The following is a 25,374-nucleotide window of genomic DNA, read 5'->3' on the forward strand; positions in this document are numbered from 1 at the left end:
TGTTACAAACGTTTTAGGCTGCATTTCAATCTGTCTACATGATCCTACTAAAAGCATGGCATATGTTCCCATGTACTAACCCCCTGTAAAAACCTAAGATGCCTTTAAGATAAATAAGGCTATAAGGAAAAGTGACGAAGAATGAGACGTAAGATTCGCCTTAGTACTTGGAAAATGGCCTGATATGAGATTTTCCGGTGCCCCCGCCACAAAATAGTAATGAAACAAGTGTGATACAGATATTTAATGACACCATTTAAAACACATGATATATTTACATTAACATTCACGGTACTATATACAGGGTTGTTACAGGATATTTATGAACCAAGGCGTGTACAGTAGACATATAGCATTTTTAGCATATATTTCTCACTAAAATGTTTTGGCAGGATTGAAATTCTGAAGAATATTTTTAACTTGGCATACTGTTGTATTTTAAATTAGGTCACATTATGAAATTAAATTTTTTACTTCACTCATCAATAAAAAAAAAACCTGGAAGTCCATTTGAAATATTACATACAGTGCCCTGCCAATTATTATTATTATTTATCTACTTTTGGCTCTATACAAGATGTATTTGGATTTGAAATCAAACAATTGCTATCAGGTTAAAATATACATTTTCAGCACTTACTTGAGGTACTTTGGTACATAAACGTTCCACCATTTACAAAGGACAACAAGTTTTACACAAAGTATTCACATTTTAGGCTACCAGAAGTCTTGGGACAACTTTTGATAGGTGTTACTGGTTAGTCAGGTTTGTTTGTTGTCTGTCAGCATTAGGACCAAAGAGGTGTCAATAAAGTCAGGAAAACTTAGAGGCTTGAAAATCATAAACAACCAAAACCAAAATAAACGCTAAACTGTAAGCTGCAAGCGACTAGTTAGGTTCCAAATAGGATGACTAGTCAATTTGACTATTTTAAAACATAGCTAAAAGTGACCAAGTTATATAAACGGCATCATGGACAGATGAGAAAAAGATTAACAGTGACAACAAGAAGAAAGTCTGGAGAGAAAAAACTGTCCAAGGTCTATAGCATAGCACCTTATCTGTGAAATATGGTGGGGAGTTATGATTTGGAACTGTATGGCTGCCACTGGAACTGGCTCACTTGTCTTCATTAATGATGTAACTCCTGACGGAAGCCAAAGAATAAGTTCAGAAATGTACAGAAAAATATTGTCTGCTTAAGTACAAGCAAATGGCACCATACTCATTAAACTTCAACCTATTGCAAGACAATGAACCCAACCACTGCAATAGCAAAAAGGTGAGTCTTCCAGGGTCAAAGGAAGTGGAAAGTTCTTGAATAGCCAAGGCAATTTTAGGATTAAAAGCATTTCTGTCAGACTTCCAGCAGTTTAAGCATGCAAAGGATATAGGACCAAATAAGAAACATAAGTGCTTATTTTGGACATAATTAATATGTCCCAAGTCTTTTGCCTCTTTATAAGGTGTTGGCCATTCAGTATGAACACAAGTAAAATCTGACAAATATACACTTTAACCTTGTAGTAAATGTTTAATCCAAAACAACTACCTCACATGTATACACATTTATTTTCATCATTAACAGAATTTCTAGTCTAGAAAGCAGCTTTATTTTGCACAATTGACAGTCACAAAACAGATAACTTGGTAGTTGTACCATTGAGTAACAACCAAAAGCATGTAGTCAAGAGACTAAAAGCAAAATAACACATTAGGTTTAATCATTTAGTGTAAACATTAAATGAAGCCCTCCAGCAACTGTACGGGTGGTATTAGTGAGTAATTAAGAATTTGTTTTGTTCCTTTTGGAATAGAGGTAAGTACTGAATCAAAGGGTCTTCTAAACTGCCAGATAGTTGGAATTCTGTATTAATAATCACATGAAGCTCTGTGTTGTATCTAAACGTTGTCCAACAAAGGTGGGAAATTGGGAGCATACCCAGTGTTTGTCCCTCTCTGTTCTTACTTTTTTATCTGGCATTTTATGCTTTATCTGAAGGGAGAGTGGTCCAACCTAGGCCACTCTGTACTTTTCAAGTATATTTTATTAGCCCCGACCCAGCTATTGCACATTTAAACAAGGTTACAGTGGATATGTATTCTGAAATTAGAGTGGAATGTGACCAGGTAAAGATTAAACATGGAAAAGAAATTGAACATTTGTAAGTCTAAGATTGCTGATGTGCGTCAAAAAAAAAGAATGATGATAGAATTTGGCAATTACCCATCAACTTGGACAATAACACAAAGATATGGTCTAGAACTGAGATGATCCTCGAACAACTTGTAAGCAGTACACACACACCCTCTGGCTTCACAAAACACAATACAGAAAGCATGGATGCACAGTGCAGCACATATGAGAAAGTGATAGACAGATGCTGTGGATAGACAAACAGGAAGGCAGACAGATAGACAGTTAAATACTATATTTAAGCCACTATCCCCAGGAGCTCCTTGACATTGGGATACACTCCCTACATGGCAGTTAGCCTTGACAATCATTGGTGTACAGGATGACCGGTAAACAAACACCGAATTTAATGAAGAATAAATTAGTAAAAAAAAAACAGAAAAAACTGCAAGCCTCTTCCGGATCCCCGGTGGTCTGTGAGCCCCAGTTTAAAAAACCCTGGTCTAAGACAGCCACCTGTACATTGACCATTTTGACCAGTTGTTGCAATCAAGAGAAAAGCAGATGAATACAGGAATAAATTAGATTGCATGCACGACTGGAATGTTCTTGACACAATATTCATTTAAAGCTATGTCTCTAGGTACTGTACATCTACAACATTGTACCTTGATTACCCTCCGCCTAACGCTCTGGACAAGACCTCCTCCCAATGGTACCATTAGTTAGCCTTTCACAGGTGGCGCTGTGTGATATTATGGCATGCCATTCTACTGCAATGTCATTGACCTATTCAGTCTGGTTCTCATGACTGAACCATCGGTGCTTTACATGGTCTCATCAGATTTGTTGTTCCACACAATCAAGAATGCTCAAAGCCATTTGCAAGCTTCTCCAAGTGTAGGCAATGACAGCAACTAATTAAAAGCCCTCTGTGTTAAGAGCCACTTCATGGGTGATACTAAGAGCTGAAGCCATAGAGCGATGACCTTCTGTAACTGGCCCCTGAAACCTGGAGGTCTTCTGATGACCCTGGGGCATCTCCAATGGTACCGCAGCAGCATCAGATCATGGGAGGGCTGTTGATGACCTGGTCAATCCAGCGCAGGAACCTGCTGACCCGCGTGTACACCCCGGGGAACGAGGGGTCACCGCAGCCATGACCCCAGGAAATGACCCCCGTCAGTGCCCAGCGGCCCCCCTCCCCCTGACACACCAGGGGCCCACCGCTGTCGCCCTGGCAACTGTCGACGCGGCGCCGGTCCGAGAGGCTGCCTGCGCACAGCATGCGGCTGGTGTAGCGTTCGCCGTAGCGCTTCTTGCACTTCCACGAAGGCAACAGGGGGACCCAGGCCTGCAGCAGGGTACGGGAGTACTCCGAGTCTGACCGCGACAGGCAGACGAGAGAGGGGATCAAAGGGGGTGAAGGATAAATTAAATGAATGGAAATGTTGAGACAAATGAAGAGATCAACTGAGTACCATATTAACGTGTCCGCTACCTGTAATTCCCCACCCGGTGATGACGCAGGCAGAAGGCCTCTTGGCCGACTTGTTTCCAGGTGCTGGGAGGCAGGCCGCGTTGGTGTGAGGGTTGAATGCCACACAGTTTCCCTCAGTGCCTCTCAACCTGAGCAGGGCGATGTCATACTCCCAGCCCTGGCTGTGGTACCTCCTATGGATGACAATGCGCTCTGGGGACAGGCTGCGCTCAAAGTCGTCCCTCTCCTCCGTGTGGTAGTCGCCCAGACGCACCAGATAGCGAGATGGGTCCTTGCCAAACCTACAGTAGAGGAAGTGAAGGTTTGAAGCAGAGCAGAAAATGTACAACCTCCTGCTGAGAATCACATGAGCTGAAAGACAGTGAGACTGACATGACAACAATCTAGATGGGTTCTCAATCGGTTTACCCGATGAAAGAAAATAGAAACAAAAGAAAAGAAAAAACCCTTATTAGGCAGGTTTGATAAAGTTCCTGACATAGATGAACTCATTGATAAAACAAGATGATACTCTAAGCCGCACATCAGGCCGGTGTAGCGAACACAGATTAAGTCTAGTCCACTGAGCTTGGTCAATGACTAGGTTGAATCTATGTCTGCGAAACTGACCCATCATGTTTATAATGCAGTCAATGTAGTTCCGTCATTGGGCACTAGAGGTCTTCACGTCCCACCTCTTGAAGCAGTGTGCAGCGGTCAGGATCCAGCAGGAGTTGATGAGTGTGGCTCCACACAGGGGGTGGTTCCCTTTGGACTGGGACTTGAGCCACAGAGACACCTGCCAGGGCCAGTCCCCCCTTCCACAGCACAACCAGGGCAGAAACATTTAACACATATTTTAAAACCAGTACATTTTGTGATTTAACTTGTTTATGTTTGGAATGTATCAATGCAGTGATACATTGAGTACATTAACAGATCTTATGTGTTTAGACTTTTGGAGTAAAGTTCAAGTTATGGTTAAATATTTGTACGGGCCCCCGCAGTCCTTACAAGTAAAACAAATGTATGTGTTTGTTTTTACTAAACTTGTGAAGACTGTCAAAGTCAGGCCAGTCTCACTTACAGAAAAGTGTGTGTGGCTGAGGCAACAACATCAAACAGATACAGTAATGGCAGCACTGGTCTGGCCTCAGGCTGCAGGGGAAACTTGCTGCTCCAGACTGACCACTGTGTCCAGTTCCATGCATCAGAATGCTGACATTTGCAAGGACATCCTCACCTTTGCTTTTAGGGCAAGGTAACAGGTCCTACCAAAGAAATACAACCGAACAATCTGGTTCCCTGTAAAACATGACCCATCCTGTGTTTTAAACCCTGAGTTTTCCTACCCTGTATGCCAAATTATCCAGATAATGTCGCTGTCAGGGAAACCAGAGGCTGGTGTTGATTTCGCAAGTGGGCTGCCTATTTGACTGTTACAAAGAACCAACTTTTTAATATAAGTTGCGGAAATACCAACTCCATGGTGTCACACCTAGACATCCTGGGATACAGATGTAGGTTGGTGGTCCTGAAATCTGTCAGCCTTGACCTAGTTCAGGCTAATTATACATGACCTCCAGACTGCAGGACTACATAAGACTAGTGATAAGCAGATGGCTAGCTACTATCTGTGGCGCCCCACCTAGTGGTTAGACTAACTGTCCAGTAACTTAAAGGTTGTTACATTTGAATCCCTGAGCTGACAGCATTGGAAATAGAATATTTACTGTTGGACACTAGAGCAAGGCTTGAGCAAGTTAACCATCATTCTTAGTGTGAATTGCTCTGGATAAAACCAGCTGCTAAATGAGTTAAATGTATAATGTCTGGGCAATTCTGGGAGCCTGGCTGTGTGGGTAAGAAGGTGCTTTATTTTTCCCACTTAAATGTCTTGATGACAGCAACAATGTTTAAATGTCTTTATTGATGTAATGTTATTTGTAGATTTAAATGAAGTATGTGCGTGTGCATAGTCATAGTTAGAGAGGAGGTCAACCCCTTGATGAGGTTCAAAAATAAACTTTTAGGGTGTGGCCTTTAGATTGCAGGCCTACCTAAGATTACAACAAAGAATCTAGCTAAGTAAGATCAGTATTTGTGGTCAGGGGCAGCACTGCTTGTATGGGAAAGGTGCTGTTAGCATTGTTTAAGAGGCCATACGTACGATTTTTACTGTACTTCTAAACTACTAAATATAAGCATGAATGACCAGATGACCTCTTAATGTTTTAAGTGAATGTTTCAAAAAATGTGTCTACAAAAGTGTTCAGAGTTCCTGAGCTATTCCCCATTTACACTTTCTTGCCCATCCAACTATCAGTTTTCATTGACGTGTAGTCTTCTCAAACACAATCTTTGGTTTAAGTGATATTATATTAGTTTTTTTATAGGGAAATTAACATACCAAAATTACAAACAGGCTATAAAAATATTTCCAAACCCAATATAAAGTTTAAGATTCTGCCTCTGGGAGACAGACAGGCTGCCTGACTGGGGAGAGAAACATGTTTGCGTGAACCGACTGCCTGAGAAAAAAAAAAAAAAAAGAAGAAACTCATCCAACTCTATACCCTACCAGAAAGAAACTGTTTATATTGTAGCACTAATTTAGAGATATATTTTTAAAAAGGGCAAAAAAATATTTTTTCGACAGATTTACAGAGAGAGAACTGAGATAGCGCAGGATAGTATCCTGCATTGATGCAGCTAGCCATCAGAGGCACTCATCCACCAAATGCCAATGTCAGTTGATGAGAATCCAACATCTATTTTCACTGTGTATGTTTCTTCATCTCCACCTACCTCTCCAAGACCCTCTGGACAACCCAGTCTGGTGACCACTCAAGTGATAAAAATCCTCTGATGTTTTTTTCAGTCCAACTCCAGCCCTCCCTTACTTTGCCATAGCCTGGGTTTAACCGTGTGTGTACAGTGTCTACACTGTACCTGATGGACTTGTCCCCACCAATGATCCTTCTCCGGCGTCGCTGCGTGTTGGCCCTCATGCCGCAGGTCTGCGTCAGCCTGGCGCCGTCCCCCGACGGGTCAGGGACGTAATCGCAGATGACCCCCGCGTCTTCACTGTGCCTGCAGTCGTGGGCGTCTTCTCCCACGGCCGGACACTCCCCCAGGGAAGCCTCAGCCCCCGTGCACCTGACATTGTCCAGGTGTATGGGTCCCTGGCCCTCTCCGAAATAGGCCATGGAGCGGGCCTTCGACACCCCGCTGGGGAAAAGACACAGGAAGTTTCCATGTGGGACTCAGCAGACAAGTAGGGGTAAGACCTTGGACGACGTGGATTGATCACTTCAGAGACAGGGAGCCTCTAGCAGTCTAACCTACATTTGACGGTGAGATTTGTGGTACACTTCACACACAGTAAAAAACAACAACATATTTACACAAATCCCAGATGCCTGCAGACCACAGCAGCGTTGACGTCATTCCAGCCGTCGTCACACACGCTTCCCCACTGGCCGTTCAGAAACACCTCCACGCGCCCCTCCTTCCGGCTCTCTCCGTCTACCAGTCGCACCAGAGGGCCTGGGGCCAGAACAGAAAACCACCATGAAGCCCAATAGAAAACCGTAATAACACCTAGAGACACGTGAATAGGAACTCTGACTTGTGGTCTGACAGGGCGCAATACCTGCGATGCGTGGGAGCCCTGTAATCCTGTTGGTTTCACCCCCCCTTTCACAGCGCACACCTACATCCTCGCTGTGGGAGCAGTCATGGCGCCCCCACTCTGCATGTCTGCAGGCCAGCAGGGTGTCCTCCGTGCCATTACACTTCACTTCATCTAACAGGATCAGCCCCGTGCCCTCCCCGTACTGTCCGTCTGATGCCACCTCCGCGCGCCCTCTGCTGGACAAAGCGTGCCGTCACAACAACGTCACCACATATGAACCTTCGCAGGACCAGTCTGCCTGTGCGAGGGCTCCAGTCGACCCACCTGAATCCCAGCTGTCTACAAATGACCTGCGCGTGTTGCTCGGTCCAGTCGTCGTCACAGACCGTACCCCAGTCTCCGGAGTGGTACACCTCCAGCCGGCCTTCCCAGGGACTGTCGGACCCTACCAGCCTCACTACACCGTCTGCAAGCGTGCGGGCAAGACAGAGGCAGTGTTTGTGGTCTGGATGCAGACACGTGTGTGTTGTGGTGTTTGCATGCAGGTGTGGTTCCGGTCCTGACCTGTATAAGGGTTACAGGACACGCCGGCGTCCTCCATGTGGTCACAGTTGTGTTGTTGCCAGTGGTTGTGGGGACATTCCTCCAGGGAGAGCTCATTGCCTGTACACTGCACCCCGTCCAGATGGATGGGCCCAGAGCCCTGGCCAAAGTGGGCCCAGGTCCATGCCTTTGGTACCCCTCTGAGTGGGCACACATACATTAGCATACACAAAGACCATATCAGTGTCATGTATAATATTGCTTTATCTTCTTGCTATATTTTAACTTTGTATAAATTTTTCTCCTTAAATTCTCACTACATAGCTGTAGTGTGTTATTCATAAGCTTATTACACTCATACGTATCTATAATATTCAATAATTACTACCTAGATTGCTGCTAGTTTACAGTACTCTTTTCTTTAAACTGCTGTTAGTGTACAGTGTTATATATATTTTTGCTTAATTTTATAAAATAATAATCTTTCTTTTTTTTGTTCAGGCTATATTTTTGCTTATATACTCTTCTTCTACTTAGTTGTCGGGTGCCATGTCACAATAATTTCATTGTGTAGGATGATGCTGTGTTGTTCGATGCATTTGAAAAATAAACCTTGAAATCGCACTCAAAGGGCATTCCAGTGTACACATATATAAAACATATTGCTGGCTAGTGAACAGACTGGAAACATACGGTGCATTCCATAAATATTGGACAGCGACACAAGTTTTGTTGTTTTGGCTCTGTACTCCATCATTTTAGATTTGATCAGGTTAAAGCTTTAATATGACACCAAATATACTGCTAAAGAAACCGAGGAGGCTTTAAAGGCCAAAAAGTGGTATGTTCTAGAATGGCCAAGTTAGTCACCCGAGACCAAATTTGGAATGCATTTTACTTGATGAAGAAAAGACTAAAGACAAATATGCCTGAATCAAACAGGAACTGAGTTTGGCTGCAGTACAAGCCTAGCAGTGTCTGGTGATATCTATGGGTCTTAGACTTCAATAGTTCATTAAATGCAAAAAATGTATAACGAAGTAACTAAATATGATTACATTATTTGAGATCATATTCATTTGTCCAATTATTTTTGGTTCCCTATATAGTCATAATTTCATATCAAATCCAATGTGCTTAAGTACAGAGCTAAAACAACAAAACCTCTGCCCAAATTCTTACAGTATGCATAGTACTTGACCAAAACCAAAAACAAGCACTTAAACAGCAGAAATACCATCTATCCCTGTGCTAAAACGTACAAACCATATATAGTCACTCGAATGGAGAGATTAATAATTCATTTTCAGAAAGATCTGAAATTAGTCCTGGGATGGAGGCACGATAAAAGTAAAGTAAGCTGATGCTGTGTGATGTGGTTGTGTGTGTTTGTCTGAGCAGAAACCATCCTCCAGTGGGTTGCCTTATGGGTCTTTATTTGTCAGAAGCTTCAGAGTGGCAATGATGTCTGAATAATCTGGATCAGCTGGCTCGTCTCCTCCAACAGAGTAATGCCCAAAATACACTGTGTTATCAAAAATGAATGTCTTCTGTTCATCTTTATTATTAATATTGTTGACTCAGGGGGAATGTTGCTGTATAAAGGCTATCCAAGGAGGAGTTCAACCAGCTTTAGAGCCATGGTTGGTGGGCATTTTCGTTTCTGGATAGCATACATCGTTGGTTGGTGGGCAACTGAGGAGCACTGTTTGTTACCACCGAAAGGCTTCACCTCTAAAATGTCAGACAACCTGCTTCAACCAACCCCAGTCCTGCTCACCCAAGGCCCAACTGTCGACAGACCACCTCAGCATCGACATCATCCCATTGGTCATCACAGATGGTGCCCCACCTCCTGTCATGGTACACCTCCACACGACCCTCAAAGTCCTCCAGTCCACCTACCAACCTTATGGGGGCGCCATTGCCTAAAAAGACAGCAGAAAGCAGCCAGTTACTTAGCAGGAAGTCTACTTATATCTACACTGGACTATTGGTGTTCTAGATAAATGCAAATGTAAATGACCTTCTGCACAGGGCCACGATAAACTAAGTGATCCGAGACAAAAAAACGTCTGAGGGTTTTGACCTCTAACCCTGGCTTAGTTTGTTTCAAAGCCCCAGCAAGAATTTGGAAACAAGCAGTTAAAGCATGCAAAGAGGAGGAATCAGAGAGCTTTAAGAGGTATGTGTGTGTGTTTATGTGGGGGGGGGGGTTTGGGGCAGGGGTGTAAATGTCCCCTCTGGGTCCCCTCCTGCCTCAAGGTTCTCAGATAGCTTTTTCCCTCCTAATGTTCCCGACTGAATAATTCACTGCACCATGCTAAATATATACCTAGATCGTCCTCCTCTGGGAACTGCTCTCTTTACCCAACACACCAACCCACATAGCCAAAGGTATACACACACACACTGCTGTTGTTGTTCCCTCAGGGACGCTCTGACGTGACTGCTGTAGCCTGAGCATGCTGGCAGGTTCAGGGAGCTCTCTAAACTAAGCAAATGACCAGGCAGGATCCCACTTGGCTGTGCTGCTCAGAAGAGACTGTTTTGTTCAAGCCTTCTGGTATGGAAACGAGTGGAAGGCCAGAGAATCTTAGCTATGATTCCCACCTGGCACAGAATCTTAGCTATGATTCCCACCTGGCACTTGCAGCGCTGCCTAACACTCAGGAACACAGCCCCTTCCTGTTCCTGCCTTAGGCAACTAAAGGGGAAGACGCTGTTTGTGTACTAGGCTTACCAGTATATTTATGCATAGCACTTGTGACATCTGCGCTGCTTACCCACTGCTGTTTTCAATTCCCAGTACCCTCACCTTCAGGGGCAGAACACACCACCCCCGCTTCGTTGCCATGGTTACAGTCACTGGTAATAAACTTCCGGCTCCTGCACTCCAGCACAGAGTTTTCGTTGCCGCGGCAGCCGAGGCGTTCATAGTGGAAGAGTCCAGAGCCGGGTCCGAAGTAAGAGTGCTGGAGAGCTGTGCCGATCTCCCTGCAGACAGAAGACATGTGGACAGGTCGTTCGGGCCCTGGATGATACACACGCACACAAACACACACACACACGCAGAGCACCTGTACAAGTAGCTCGGATGTTCACTTACCCCAGTCCCATCTGTTTGCATACCACACTGGCATCCCGGTCGGTCCAGTGTGTGTCACATACCGCCCCCCACTGGCCATTTAGGTACAACTCCAGACGCCCGCTACGAGGGGAGGAACCACCTACCAATCTGGCAGCTCCTAAAGACAAGAGGAGACATTATGGCCCTACACCAGACAGTGATATCACTGGAAAATGTCAGGTGGGAAGTCCCACTCCCACACCCATGACAGAGAGACAGACAGTGCTCCCTTGTAACTCTGAATACATCATGTGTGATTATCTCTGTATAAATGCATATATTATCCTTGGTTTGTGGGTCATCTAACACTTGTGGTACTTATTTCACCCTGACGGGCATGTGGCAGACAAACACACATGGACTCACTCACACACCAAGTGACTTATTCTAATCGCCTACAAACCTTGAGAAAGGTTAGCCGTTTGAAAGAGAAAGCTTGGGAGAGCTAGACGGAGACAGACAGATAATGACAGCAAACACAGAAGTAGCTAAACAGATTTCAACACCGGTGTATTGCCTCCAGCACCACATACACGCGAGGTGCTGACAGGCCAGTACAAAGAGCTGCTAACAGACAGACAGGGTTACACCCCCAGACAGAATACTGCCTGGTAGATAGGTAGAAAACAGCGGGAAGAGCTGACTGACAGACAGGCTATATTGGGGTGCAGACAGATTAAGAAACACAAAAACCATACAGACCAGAAACAGACAGACATAGACAGGCACAGGCAGACAGGCATATAGGTTGCCTAGACAGAGACAGATCTACTGCCCGAAACACAGCACCGTAAAGAACCCCCACCCGCAAACTACAAATCATCTGGTCCCAGGTAGTTTCCCAGCAGTATTGATTCTCTTCAAGTGTCAGTGGGGTAAATCCTCACCCTGGTGACAGTCGCAGTAGGCCCAGCCGATGGCTCCAGAGCTCTGACGGAAGAAGCACCAGGGGTTGGACTCGCGGTCGGGGTTGCGGCAGTAGCTGTGGTTGCCCAGGCCCCGACCCGGGTACTGCAGGACGTAGTCTGGGAACTCTGTCCATTTCAAGCAGGGTGATCCAGAGTCTGTCTGGGACACAGACCCATTGTAGTAGCCCAGCTCAGTGAAGCCCTCAGAGCAGGACAGAGGAGCTAGCGAGAAAAACATTCCCATAAATGAATAAAAAATTGTGAGCTACTTCTGAAGCATTTACTTGGGACATGAAGAGGGGTTGAATATGACTTTTAGATTTTAGTCACAAGAAGCCAGGTAAAAACTCCTAAGAGTCAGAAAACATCACCATCATAAGAGGCAGAAAACAACCCCATCATAAGAGGCAGAAAACATCCCCATCCTAAGAGGCAGAAAACAAAGACACTTGGCTGGTCAGAATGACAGCAAGCTGCTGCAGTGCAGGGGCCAGTTTATTTGTGTAGGTCTGCTTTGCTGAGTCACAGAGTGGGGCTGGCTGCCTTCAGACAACCTGAAAAACCGCACCCTTGCTCCAGTCCATCTGGGCGAGTCTTAATGCAAACACATAGATTGATCAGAGGGTGTATATATACAACTTTGGAGTTGTATATATACTCCTTATGGTTGGGAATGTAGTTCATTAGCCTTGAGTTCCTACAGAGCCCACTGAAACTCACCGCAATGCAATCCTCCAGTCAGAGCTTCAGAATTCTAGTTGTATTTGAACTTGGTCTATAAGTGCTGCAACTCTATGGTCTATATTGCCTTATTGAATATGTGACCTGGGAACCTGATGGGAAACATGTGACTAGGAGCTCATCATCAAAACCTACTTTATGCTGGATAAAAGTCACTAAGGCTACTTGTAAAGATGACCCATCACAATGAATAGGACTGGGAGAGTAAACATCTGGTCCACAGATTAAGTTTTACGGGAGGGTCTATGGTTTCATACAGGGGCAGACAAGTAATGGCAACCAGACTGAAGTTGGTCCATAAAAAAAACATTGTCAAGGGATCAATGTTTGGGGATATAAAAGGCAAAGAACGGAGGCAGCTGCTTTAGCATGTCAGCAAATCCATTTCAGTGTAGGAATTCATTCAGCTGAGCTAGGCTAATCCACACCTTTAGGCCTGTACTTCATGCAACGTTTGACTGATTTGGCAGAACCTCAGGCTGTGGTGAATGTAATGTAATAAACGCGCTAATGTCCCTCCAGATTCAGGTGTTAAACCCTGAGGAGAGTGGAGGGAAGTGGATACGGGCACTAGGCTCCGACCGGGGAAGAAAGATTTCCTCATCGTGCTCTTCTTCCTAGACTCTAACCAGTGGATTAAGGTGGTCCTTTGAGGCGTCCCTGTAAACATTCACACCTGTAAGTGATCGCTCACAAATCTACACCCTCCCAGCTCGTGGCCTAACCTCTGTCTGTGTTAGTCTGAGGGATGGCTGGTCCATGTTAGTACAGGCTTAACACTGGGAAGGATTCTAAGATGAATGCCCAAGAAAGAATATCCTGAAGGAGAAATACTTGTAGATTTAACCCTTGACCCAAATCCAGGTTGCTTAATGTCAATCTTAAAGTGTTGTATGGATATTGGTGATATGGCAATTCCATTAGTCACCTACACCAGTTAGATTTCTCCTTACACTATCATTTAGGATCTCAGCAGTGCCTTGGGGTTAGTGTCCGTCTGTCTCAGCCATGATAGACCCTTGGTAGATAGACTATTGGTTGGGTTCAGTGAGTGCTGGATGAGTGGTTGGTGCAATTAGTTACGATGGATTAGCATGAAGCGTGACTGACAGTTATGTCTCCTAACTCCGTCTCTACACTGGCTTCCAGCTCCCCTGCTTGGCATACTTACAGGACATACATATTTGATAGAGTTTACACATGAGGGTGCCAGAGATAAAAAGGTTGTGGTGGAATTATCTGGAAAGGTTGCCGGAACACACCGATCCTTGAAAACATGTACACAAACAAAAACCCATAGACAAATAAATAGCTTTTGAAATCTATTTCACGAGCACCGTATAATACATGATGTACAACATGTACCCAGGCCACGTCCGACCCAATGCAGATGACGTGACTGAGGCGGGGTATAAGAATGCATGTATTGAGAGCAGGAAACTGAGTATGCACGTGGGTGTCATAAACATCTTTCACACCCAACCCCGGTTTGAAAGCGCTCTATATTCTTTTAGCATAGCTGGCATTCTGTTCCCAGATGGCATTTCTAGTTGAAGCACAAACAGAAACAGAAATACATATGACCCGGACAGAGAAATCCCATGGGAGCGCTGTAAAATAACAGTCACGCCACTGAAGACAAGAGCCCGACATACAGTATCTGGTCAATGAATGGTAAGAGTGTGTTTATCAGAGATGATGTCAGGGCTCTAAAAGCATGGGCTCACTTCCATAAATGAAAGCCTGAACATGAGGCAATCTAGTAGGAATCTCCTGCTGTCTGAGCAGGAATTAGGAGTAAAAGACATGGTAGGCCTGCCCGGGCATGGCGTGATGACGGTTCAAAGACTCAGTGGTGTATGAGATTACATTTATAAATCTCCCAAACCCTCTTTAATCGAATAATCATCCATTTTCAAGAACATGCTTATTCATATCACATTACAAGCTGAATAAGATCAAGTGTTCCCATCAAGTACGCAGCAATCCTGAGCATTGTTTGTTTTTTCCTGTTCAGTTCTTCCATTTTAGCTTTAAGATCATCCCTTAACTGTCAAAAAGGATAACATTTTTGCTACAAAGCAACAATTGCAAACAAAGCTTTCTATTTCAAATAACTATTTAATATAAGTAGTATTTGGAATTCAATATTAAATGTGCATTTATTTAGGAATATTGAGAATGATTTGGCTAATTAAATGATAATAAATGCTAATAAAACTAGATATTGCAAAGACATATCAACATTTAAGAGTTGGATCTTTTCTACATTGTGTTTTGATTAGATTCAAAATGGTCTCCATCGGCTGATGAAGAATCAGCAATAATAAATGTTAGATAAGCTGTTATAGGTTACATTGCCAACTACTAGATTTTGGCATAATGTATAAAATGGGCCATAATGTTACAATTAACATAGATACCACTCAAGAGCTTTGATTTGCCCATTGAGGATGTCATGGACAACATTATATAGACAAGAACGTCCACATTTGTTTCTCATTGGTACTCTATGTTTATATTTTCAACATTTATAAACATACTACGCATATTACAGAGCAATCAGTAAAGCTTCATTTGACTCTGATCTTTGCTTTGTAGCACTACAGAATATTTTGGAATTTTAAAAGGAAGCATGGGTGGGCCTGTTGTAATTATGTCCTAACAAAATATCCTAATTACGTAAATATTATTTCCCAATTTATGATGTAAGATACAAATGTCAAAAGCAAAATAATTTCTTCAAAAGACTTTATGGATAACATTTTGTGAAAATTCCCAAAATCATGGCCATTTTATGTCCTGATTTTGAATATAATCTAACTTTATTCTAATACCGAGGTAGGTAATGAGTCTTTTGGCTGTGCAAAAATATTTTTGGACTGAGTATAAAGAAAGGGAGATTCCCAGCAGACTTCCTCTGAATGCTAAACTAAAACAGAACCAGAAAGAGACTGATAAGGGAGTTGGAACACAGAATAGAGTTATCGGTCAAGGGCCCCATCAGGATCCCAATCTGACGATCAGCTGTGCCGGTGACATCAAAGACTTACCAAAAACTGCCTTAGTTGAGGTAAGGGGTTGTTTTGATAGAGGGCTTTTTACCTTTAATTTGAAATTATGAAATCCTGCTGAAACATCAACAATTTACATTCACATCTCCCTTTATCCCACCAGGTATTGTACATTAGGCTATTGAATTAGTTCTGCTGAGTCATTTCTGCATGTCCATGGAGGACTCACGGTAGAGGATGGATAAAATCATGACCAATTACAAATAAGTGGATAGGGTTACTACCTGCACTCTGCACAGTATTTAGGTAGCCGTCTTGAGAGATGACCTGTGAAAAAACAAGACAACTGAATATAAATCTGCAAGCCTTCCACTTTAGAGATGGAGTAACACTGTACATGCATACTAATGTTTGTTCATACTTAGTTCCTTATGTAAGTGGCTAATTGGATTGTTCGCAGCATTCATACCAAACAACTTGTCTCTCTCTACTGTAGTATTAAATTGTATTGGAGCCTAAATGTAGTCATACCATTTTACTATAATCTATGCTATTCCGTGAATCTGTGAAAATAATCTTACCATTACTTTAACCATGTTTATCCCTCTTCTCTTTGTCAATTACTTTGTCACTATAATCTCTCTACGGAACTCAATAAAAGTATTTAGGGGTTAAGGTCTGCTACTTCACAGCACCACTGTCACAGTAGTATCCCATCTTGGGTCGAAATGTTCTATTTTGTTAAATGCCCAAAATATGTTCACATTATAATGTTATTAAGCTGGGTAATGGAAATTTGCAGTGTTCTGAAAGGTAGATTAGTCTACTTTCTGATGGTAGAATAACTTGAATTGACCATGGTAACCTCCTTACATCTCTCAGAATTCCCATGTACAGCAATGGACAAGTAGAATTTAAATGTTGTGAAGGGGGATTCCTGAAAGGTATATACTGGTACTTGCGCCTAGAACAGCTCTTAGCCATGGTGTATTGGCCATATCCTACCACACCCATTCGTGCCTTATTGCTTAAATATATTACTTCAGCAATACTAATTAAATAACTCAGGACAGAGTCCATAATTCTTCACTTGCAATGACTCAAACTGATAAGAGAATGGATATTGTTGTCTCTTGTTTTCTTGGGATCAAAGTCCTTAGTGAAATAAAAAAAACGGCACTATAAATCAGCGGGAAAAAATATAAAAGCGAAAGCTGTGCAGTAGCAAGCCTAATCACCGTAAATATTCTGGTAAACGAGTGGCCCAGAGTGGATTAATGTCATAATAAAGGTTTACTGGACCACGGGAAGGTGACACGCACAGCATGATATTGCATATGCAGGCTACTCGTAGCAAACACTAGATAACTCTATGCATATATATTCCAAATTACTTTAGTAGGTTTTGGTTATCTTTAGGTCACCTGTGTTCACCTGTCTGTGGTCAATTAATACAAATCGCAAACAGAAACGCACAGTAAAAGAGACACATACCTCACCAATAACTGAAACCAAAAAACACAAAGTAATTGAGAGTGAGTAGAGTCCCTTTAAAGCTTCCTTGTCCATCCTGTTACATGTGTCATAGCTCGCGAGTTGAGATGTCACCCATATCCAAAGCAAAAAGACAGCCTTCAAATGCAAGCGACACTAACCGGGATAAAGCCCGGGCAAGTCCAAAGTTAGGCGCGGCTGGCAACAATAAAGCCAATGCGGTCGGTATTTCTGTGTCTGGAAAAATATGAAAATAATTGTTGTAACTCGTATATGACATTACACAATATGGGGTAACAGCTGTGTACCAAGCCTAGACTATATATGACGAACCCCCTCAGGAGGAAGTGTCCCTGAAAGGAGACACCGCTGAAAGGAACACGCAGCCGCCTCTCTTGCCCTGCGGGTGTCGAGACATATGAATTTAACGCGGTCTAGTTGAATTGACATAAGGGGCGTCACTGCGCGCAGATGATGGATTGGAATGGTTGAGGGTGTTAGGATTGAATTAGGAAATAACTGAGCTGAGTATAGGATTCCATCTGAATATTATATTACTTGGATATTAAAATGATATGGCTGATTTAAATGAAATAGATTCTACCTAGATTTGATGTGCACGATCATTTCTCACCTTAGGCTACTCACCAAAATCCATACGAACAGGCATGTTTATTCAGAATGCACGTTGAAAGCATTGGCAGTTATGTTCAATTTCATTTCAGAAAATTGACACAGACACTAATATTTCTTACTTATCTAAGTTTGGTTAAGTAATTGCGTTTGTATTCGTAATGCACAAAACACTGTTTTTTTTAACTAGGCCTAGGCTAAATTCAGTTACTAATTTTCTGTCGGCTTTTTTGCATTGAATAAAATTATTATTGCCTTACAATATACTGCACATTCCAGCATATTCTACTCATCTAGATCATGACAGGCACACTGGTTGTCGTTTTTACATGGGTACCCTGCTGAAGATCTCAAAAGATGCGTAATTGCAACGGGCTGGTACGTTATAGGACTATTCTCTAATCTGTTCCAGCAGTAGACTGGGGGACTGTCCACAGCCTGAGGCACCAATGGAAACGTTGAGTGTTTGAAACTAACACATTTTGGCAGCAGCAGTATTGCCTACTTCGCAAGCACATCGGTCTTTAAAAGTCTGGTTGCAGATTGGACCCTATATGCCCATTTACCAGAATATTTAATTTAGTGAGCTCTGGACACATTTTCGAACGTGAACTAGACCTATAAATGTTGATGATAAATGTTTAAGAATTTTAAATAATTTTATAATTTTGGATAGCCTAAAAATTTGAAAAATGCATAGGCATCTCATTTAAATACTGTAATGAAAACCATCTTTTCAAGCAACCAGAGTTCTGGAAGTTTGAAAGTTGGTTTTGTGTTGATTTTATCGTTTTAGCTCTAGAGCAGGCTTAACAAATTGGTCATCAAGACCTATTGAGCTGCCTTGGGTATTTTCATTTTGGGATATCAGTTTAATGTAAATTTAATCTTTTTATGAAGATGAATACTTGACATGTCCAGGCATTGGTCTAAGTGCAGGGGTTGGGTAAACTATTGTAACAGGTCTATATTATTTTTACACCACCTTTAATACCTGGGAAATGTGTAAACTTACTTCAGAATGTTGGGATTTGGAGTCATTGTTCCATGCTTCGATACTGTAACTTAAAACAACTAATAGTCTGAGTGTAAAAATACATGAAAAAGGAAAGCAATCAGCTATTTTACAGTTTAGTAGTTAAACAAAAATAGACCAGTGAATTTCTATTTTGTGTTTTTTTTTTTTTATCAAACCCATCTGTGCAAGTGCTAATGATGGAGGACAGAGTTTCTTATTCAATCTCAGCCTTTTGCAGGAAATGATAAGGAGGGTGAGGAAATGGTAGGCAGGGCAGCAATGTTTCTCTTTATAATGAGGGGCACATAATACTTAAAATACCCAAGTCTGACAGCGGATTTAGCCTTTTCCTGGATGGTAGACAAAGCATGAATATATCAAACATCCTAATCCTGAAACAGACTTCAAACATTAGTGTAATATAAAAAACACTTCCTGAATCTAAAGATTAACTAACAGAAACAAGGTAGGAATTAAAAGGTAATGCAAACTAGAGCTGAAATCCCAGTAGACAGTTGGTCACTGAGATATTATCTTGGCATCTCATTCATATTTATGCTATTTCCAATACCTGCATGATTAGGACTCACAAAGGGTTTTGTTTCCTGGCATGTAATCTTATATGTGGATAATTGGTCAACATTACAGGATAGCTAGGATTTTCAGATATATCAGGTGTATTGCAAATTATATTGGAGCGATCCATTATAAAGTCAAAATAGGTACCCCACCGAGGTGATCATCCGGTGATTGTGCACTCCAGAGGCAATAAAAACACTATAATTCAATAGTGCAAGAACATTTACATCATTAGCAACCAATGTTTAGTATCGAATCAGAGAACTTAAAAAGGAAATCCATTCAGGCCACTGGAATAAGTGATACTTTTTCATAAAGGGCAGACACAATATCATACAGATTGGCAGGACATCATAAAAAGCCATGTAATAATATAGTAAGAAATAAAAGCCTAATGAAAATCCCCATCAACATATTTCACAGTGATTGAAGTTACATGTTTTTCAAAAAAAAAAAATTCTATGACTGGAGGCAAATGCTAATGTTTTAAACGATTACTTTTAACAGCATACTGAATTAAACACAGCAATCAGACAAAGTGCAACCGTAGCTCAGTCACTTCGTTGATTAACCAAATCTGGCGTCTGTGAGCCTTTTGTGATGTTTTCAATGAGTGATTGTGTCTGGGTCTTTGCCATCCAGTACCCAGTATAGACCTCAGTAGTCCAAGGACTAAAGAGTGATCACTACCATGTCCATGTGTACAGTCCTGGCCCACAACCATGGTCAAGGACACACTGAGGTGGCAGGGCTGGGGGCATCCCTATATTTCTGTCTGTAGGGTAGGGTGTCTCTTCAGCAGGGTATTGACTTGTTTAGGTGCAAGGCGTCCCCCCTGGCCGATGGTGTGTTGCTCTGATTTGCCTTTCTTTGCAATCTGTGAGGAAAGAAATGCTAATTTAATAAAAATTCACTTCAAAGTGTAATTGAGATATTTACATTTTTAAATTATTCATTACTCCTTGTAGACATTCAACAAAGTTTAATTTTAATAACAATGTCACTCATCCATGCAGTGGTATAAAGTAGCATGCAGTAGCCGAAAACCTTAGCCGACAAAGCACAAACCCAGCGGATGCATAAACCACTGCAACAGCTGGAAACTAAAGAGAAAAAAAAAAAGCTAAACGGGAGGGAAGACCTAAAAGAAAACAGGTCCGGGGAGAGTTTTGTTATGACTCCTTTCGAAAACAGGAAACCCTAAAGAATATGATGTTACCCGTGCTGTCTAATTACCATGTCCTTCGTCTCCTAGCACCATTTTTAATGAAGGACATAAGTGTTGACCTAGTTTAAAGCAACAGGTGGTCAAAAGAGGGGTGTGTCTGTGCACTGGGCCTGGTGCTAGGATTATTCTAACTGTGAGGAGCAATACCGTACCTGGGCTTTCTCAACACATTTGTAGAAAGACTGCATTTCATTTGAGCAGAGGGCGTCCACAAAGTTGTTCTGCTTCCAGCATGCCATCATCATGGACATCTCTGTGACGCACGTGGCCTCTGTGGAGTAAAAAGAAGAGTAATGACATTACAATGCTGTCGTCACGACATAAAGAAAAGATTGCCTGTTGACAAAGAATCAAGCTGCAACTAAATCAGCGTCATGATCTACACTGAAGCAGCATGAGGCAACACCAGAGTCAAGAACTGGGCAGTGTCCAGTAAGACAGAACTATGTGCAACGTTTGATTAAACTCAAACGGTAATGTAGCCTATTGAATGCTGTGATTGCGGTGGCCCAGAGGGTGTGTGGGATAGGGATTGTGCAGGGGCATTGGGCGGATCCAAAAATACTGTTGCAGGAGGTTTCGTTGCCATTGTCGCTGTCCTTAATCTAACATTCACAAAAGAAAAGGTTTCCTGTCAACATTACATTATTGCTGGGAAGAACAAATGTCTGGTGCCGAGCTAAGTTTGTCCCTTGCCATTTATTAAAGATTTCAAAATGTAAATTTACTTATTTTCTCATTTTCATGGTCTATTGGCATCCAACTATTTCTATACAGCAGGAATGCGGTGTGAGAGTCCCAGTTGTCATTATCTCACTGGAGACTTCCTGCCATGTTGGGAACTTGTAAATACAACTTTCCATCTGGGTAAATGCAAGAAGATTCTTTGTGCGATATAGATCAGAACTCGTCGGCCAACTGAATACCGAAATAGAATAATTTATTAAAAAGCAAAATGGCACTACTTCAATTAACAGATTATTCCGCAAACCTATAGTGAATCTAACAGTGAGGAAGAGGAACTGCACAGTTCCTTAAGGACATGGTTTGTGGGTTGCAGAATAAAGAGTAATGCAATACGCAATACATAGGGCAGAGATGCTTTTAAATAGTATTGCAGGCTCATACACTCACCTAAAGGATTATTAGGAACACCATACTAATACTGTGTTTGACCCCCTTTCGCCTTCAGAACTGCCTTAATTCTACGTGGCATTGATTCAACAAGGTGCTGAAAGCATTCTTTAGAAATGTTGGCCCATATTGATAGGATCACTTTTACATTTCTTTATTTTCAAAAGAAAAGCAAATGTTTTGTTCATTAGAATAACACCACAGTGATTTGAAATACAGTGTAGACACTGTTAATATTGTAAATGACTGTTGTAGCTGAAACGGCAGATTGGTTATGGAATCTCTACATAGGTGTACAGAGGCCCATTCTCAGTAACTGTCACTCCTGTGTTCCAATGGCACATTGTGTTTGCTAATACAAGCTTATAATTGGAAAATGCTAATTGATTATTAGAAAACCCTAATGTGATTGTTAGCACCACCGTAAAATATTGTGGGATCACAATCAGCATTTGTGGCATCAGCATTTGTGGGTTTAATTACAGGCTCAAAATGGCCAGCAACAAAGACCTTTCTTTTGAAACTCATCAGTCTATTCTTGTTCTGAGAAATTAGGACTAGTCCTGCAAGAAATGGTCAAAAAACAGAAGATCTTGTACAATGATGTGTTGTACTCCTTCCACAGAACAGCACAGACTGCCTCTAACCAGAACAGACAGAGGAGTGGGAGGCCCCGGTGTGAGAGGACAAATACATGATAGCGTCTGGTTTGAGAAACAGACGCCTCACAGGTCCTCAACCAGCAGCTTCATTAAATAGTGCCCGCACAACACCAGCCTCAACGTCAACAGTGAAGAGGCGATTCCAGGATGCTGGCCTTCTAGGCAGAGTTCTTCCTCTGTCCAGGGTCTGTGTTCTTTTGGCCATCTTAATCTTTTCCTTTTCTTGGCCAGTCTGAGATGTCTTTTTCCTAGCAACTCCGACTAGAAGGCCAGCTTCCCGGAGTTGCCTTCGGGATGCAAACACAACGTGCCATTGGAACACAGGATCGATGGTTGCTGATAATGGGCCCCTATACGCCAATGTAGATATTCCATTGAATATCAGCTGTTTCCAGCAACAATAGTAATTTACAACATTACCAATGTCTACCCTGTATTTCTGATCACTTTGATGTTATTTTAATGGAGAAAATGTTTGCTTTCCTTTCAAAACAATGACATTTCTATGTGACCCTAAACTTTTGAACGGTAGTGGATGTGTTTCTGTTCTGCTCCAAATTGAAAGACCAGAAAAGAGAAACAAGCTACTTTACCTTGGAGCCATCTGTAGCAGCGCACATAGATAAGACAGAAGCCTGGCGCCTAATGTTATGGCCACAATCCCATCTAGGAACAGGGTCTGCTGAACCTAAGGCCTTACAATCTGGGATTAGTGTACTCAGATTTCACATACTAAGACAATTTCAGTCCCATCTAACACAGTCCATTTACTGCACTGGGGTTTTGATAGTATTTATTTTGCAGGCAATTAATCAATACACAGAATACAAACAGAAGCGTATTAGTTAATGCAGTTAATACACAAATCATGGGGCAATACCGATGGTATAGCTAGCAGGACTTTATAATGCAAATGGCCTTATAAAAGGCTACTACTATGTAAAGTGGAACATGGCATTTGAGAATTTACACACTAGGATGTGTAGAATCCATATATAGTGTACTTTCATGGAGCAACATAGATGGTGTAGCTAGAACCACTTTCTAACGCACACCCACTACATTGACTACAATGCAGAATTGGTGACTCAAGTCGCATTTCAGTCACCAATAAGTTGACTTGTGACTTGACTTGCGATCTGTCCAAAGGACTTAAGACTTGACTTGGACTTGTAGTCATTGGACTCGTGACTTGTGACAGGGAAATCTTCACACTTGGAAGGTAAATCTGGTCTGGTAGCTCAAGTGATTAAATTTGGTAATGTTAGCGAATGCATCTGTTCCATTGGTAATAGTATTTGGCAACAGATTTTTTACATTCAGTGAGAAGCCTAATTATAGTTTGCTGTCATTAATTGGGTCTGTTTCTAATCTTTGCCAGCTAATAAGTTACAGTAGCTAATATCTAACCAACACATAACCATACAGAACACAAAGAGCTGTTAGCTCATGGCTAACCTATGTAAAATAGTCAGAAAATGTGGCTATTGCCAGATTGAACAGTAGATAGAACAGTTCCGGCCCCAGCCACAACATGATCATATTTCAATTAAACATTAAATGTTACAATTAAGTATTAGTGTACTAGATTATCAACTGCTGATTTAAAATAGCCCACCAAAATAGTAATCCCCAAAGAGTGCACCTTAAGTTGAAAGAACTTGCTTTGGACTAACAGAATATAACTATAGCCTATAGTGCTTAAAATACTTGAGACTTCACTCAGACTTGCATGCTGTGACTTGAGACTTGACTCAGACTTGCATGCTGTGACTTGAGACTTGACTCGGACTTGCATGCAGTGACTTGAGGCTTTAGTCGTACTTGCATGCAGTGACTTGAGGCTTTAGTCGTACTTGCATGCAGTGACTTGAGGCTTTAGTCGTACTTGCATGCAGTGACTTGACTTACAGTTGTCTGAAGTGACTTAAAGACATGTCTGCTACAATGCAATACCCTGTATGTCAACGGACGTGTTTGAATTGCCTTATAACAAAAATAAAACTAGATTATGTAAAGTGAAACATGAGATTCGAAAATTACTCACTAGGGTGTGTAGAATTCATAAGTGTCATTTCATGTGGCATTAATATAGACGGTATACTCCAATAGGTGTTGAGAACTGTTTAGAACTAAAGGGAACAGCAGCATCCCTAAGAAATCCATCGATTTCAACCCTTATTCTATCAAAGCAAGGTATATTGACAATATAACGTGGGCAAAGCTGAGCGGTAACGTTAGTGTAGGTTTACAAAATGAAACAGAAACCTTACCTCCTTTATTCATTTTCCTGTTGGCGACCTCATCTTTTAGAACAAGTGGCTTGTTGGGTTTCAGAAGGGGCTTTTTCTGATTTTTGCTCAACATCCGACTGACCTTCTCCTGAAGTGCAGTCCCACTCTGCATCGCCATAGCAGCTAACTAATTACAATTACCGCACTTATACAGGTATAATATATAATTCGTCTCTAGCTTTTAATGTCCACTACTGGAACAATAAAATAAACATAAGACTAGATACTTATATTCGTGGTATTTTCTGTCGTATGCCCACTACAGACAAATGCGAGTCGCCATCTTTGCTCGAGGTTGGTCTTCCTTCATGGTATTCTATTGTTCCGGAAACATGCTGCCACCTACTGATGTGGAGTGTGTGATCATCACAATTTTCATACTAAACAACTGTTGACTTGTGATGGTATACAGGTGCTGGTCATAAAATTAGAATATCATCAAAAAGTTGATTTATTTCAGTAATTCCATTCAAAAAGTGAAACTTGTATATTATATACATGTATTCCACACAGACTGATATTTTTTAAGTGTTTATTTCTTTTAATTTTGATTATTATAACTGACAACTAATGAAAACCCCAAATTCAGTATCTCAGAAAATGTGATTATTGTGAAAAGGTTCAATATTGAAGACACCTGGTGCCACACTCTAATCAGCTAATTAATCCAAAACACCTGCAAAGGCCTTTAAATGGTCTCTCAGTCTAGTTCTGTAGGCAACACAATCATGGGGAAGACTG

General features: G+C 41.8%; 2 protein-coding genes across 2 annotated transcripts; both read right to left on the minus strand.

Annotated features, from left to right (window-relative positions):
- Window positions 1–229: 229 nt before the first annotated feature.
- Window positions 230–17,486, minus strand: si:ch211-51a6.2 (neurotrypsin). The gene is made up of 14 exons (XM_010892286.4): window positions 17,086–17,486; window positions 15,876–15,918; window positions 11,816–12,058; window positions 10,908–11,046; window positions 10,617–10,795; window positions 9,579–9,726; window positions 7,820–7,998; window positions 7,580–7,721; window positions 7,274–7,488; window positions 7,026–7,167; window positions 6,571–6,849; window positions 4,314–4,436; window positions 3,640–3,920; window positions 230–3,521 (listed from the first exon to the last, which is right to left on the minus strand). The coding sequence occupies exons 1-14, from the start codon at window positions 17,158–17,160 to the stop codon at window positions 3,202–3,204; spliced, it is 2,508 nt and encodes an 835-aa protein (XP_010890588.1). The 5' UTR covers window positions 17,161–17,486; the 3' UTR covers window positions 230–3,201.
- A 2,035-nt stretch (window positions 17,487–19,521) lies between these two features.
- On the minus strand, window positions 19,522–24,939 carry chchd1 (coiled-coil-helix-coiled-coil-helix domain containing 1). Its single transcript, NM_001303665.1, is given in 3 exon segments — window positions 19,522–20,192; window positions 20,696–20,814; window positions 24,613–24,939. Coding segments are annotated over 3 exon segments (372 nt in total). The 5' UTR covers window positions 24,752–24,939; the 3' UTR covers window positions 19,522–20,078.
- Window positions 24,940–25,374: the final 435 nt, after the last annotated feature.

Source organism: Esox lucius, chromosome 6 (genome assembly GCF_011004845.1).
Source record: "Esox lucius isolate fEsoLuc1 chromosome 6, fEsoLuc1.pri, whole genome shotgun sequence".
Lineage (NCBI taxonomy): Eukaryota > Metazoa > Chordata > Actinopteri > Esociformes > Esocidae > Esox > Esox lucius.

Excerpts from the sequence above, each read along its gene's own strand:
- si:ch211-51a6.2 (XM_010892286.4), bottom strand. The coding sequence starts at position 17,160 with ATGGACAAGGAAGCTTTAAAGGGACTCTACTCACTCTCAATTACTTTG. Across the intron at positions 10,796-10,907 it reads TGCAAACAGATGGGACTGGG|GGAGATCGGCACAGCTCTCC; the intron begins GTAAGTGAACAT and ends TTCTGTCTGCAG. Across the intron at positions 7,489-7,579 it reads TGTAGACAGCTGGGATTCAG|AGGGCGCGCGGAGGTGGCAT; the intron begins GTGGGTCGACTG and ends TTTGTCCAGCAG.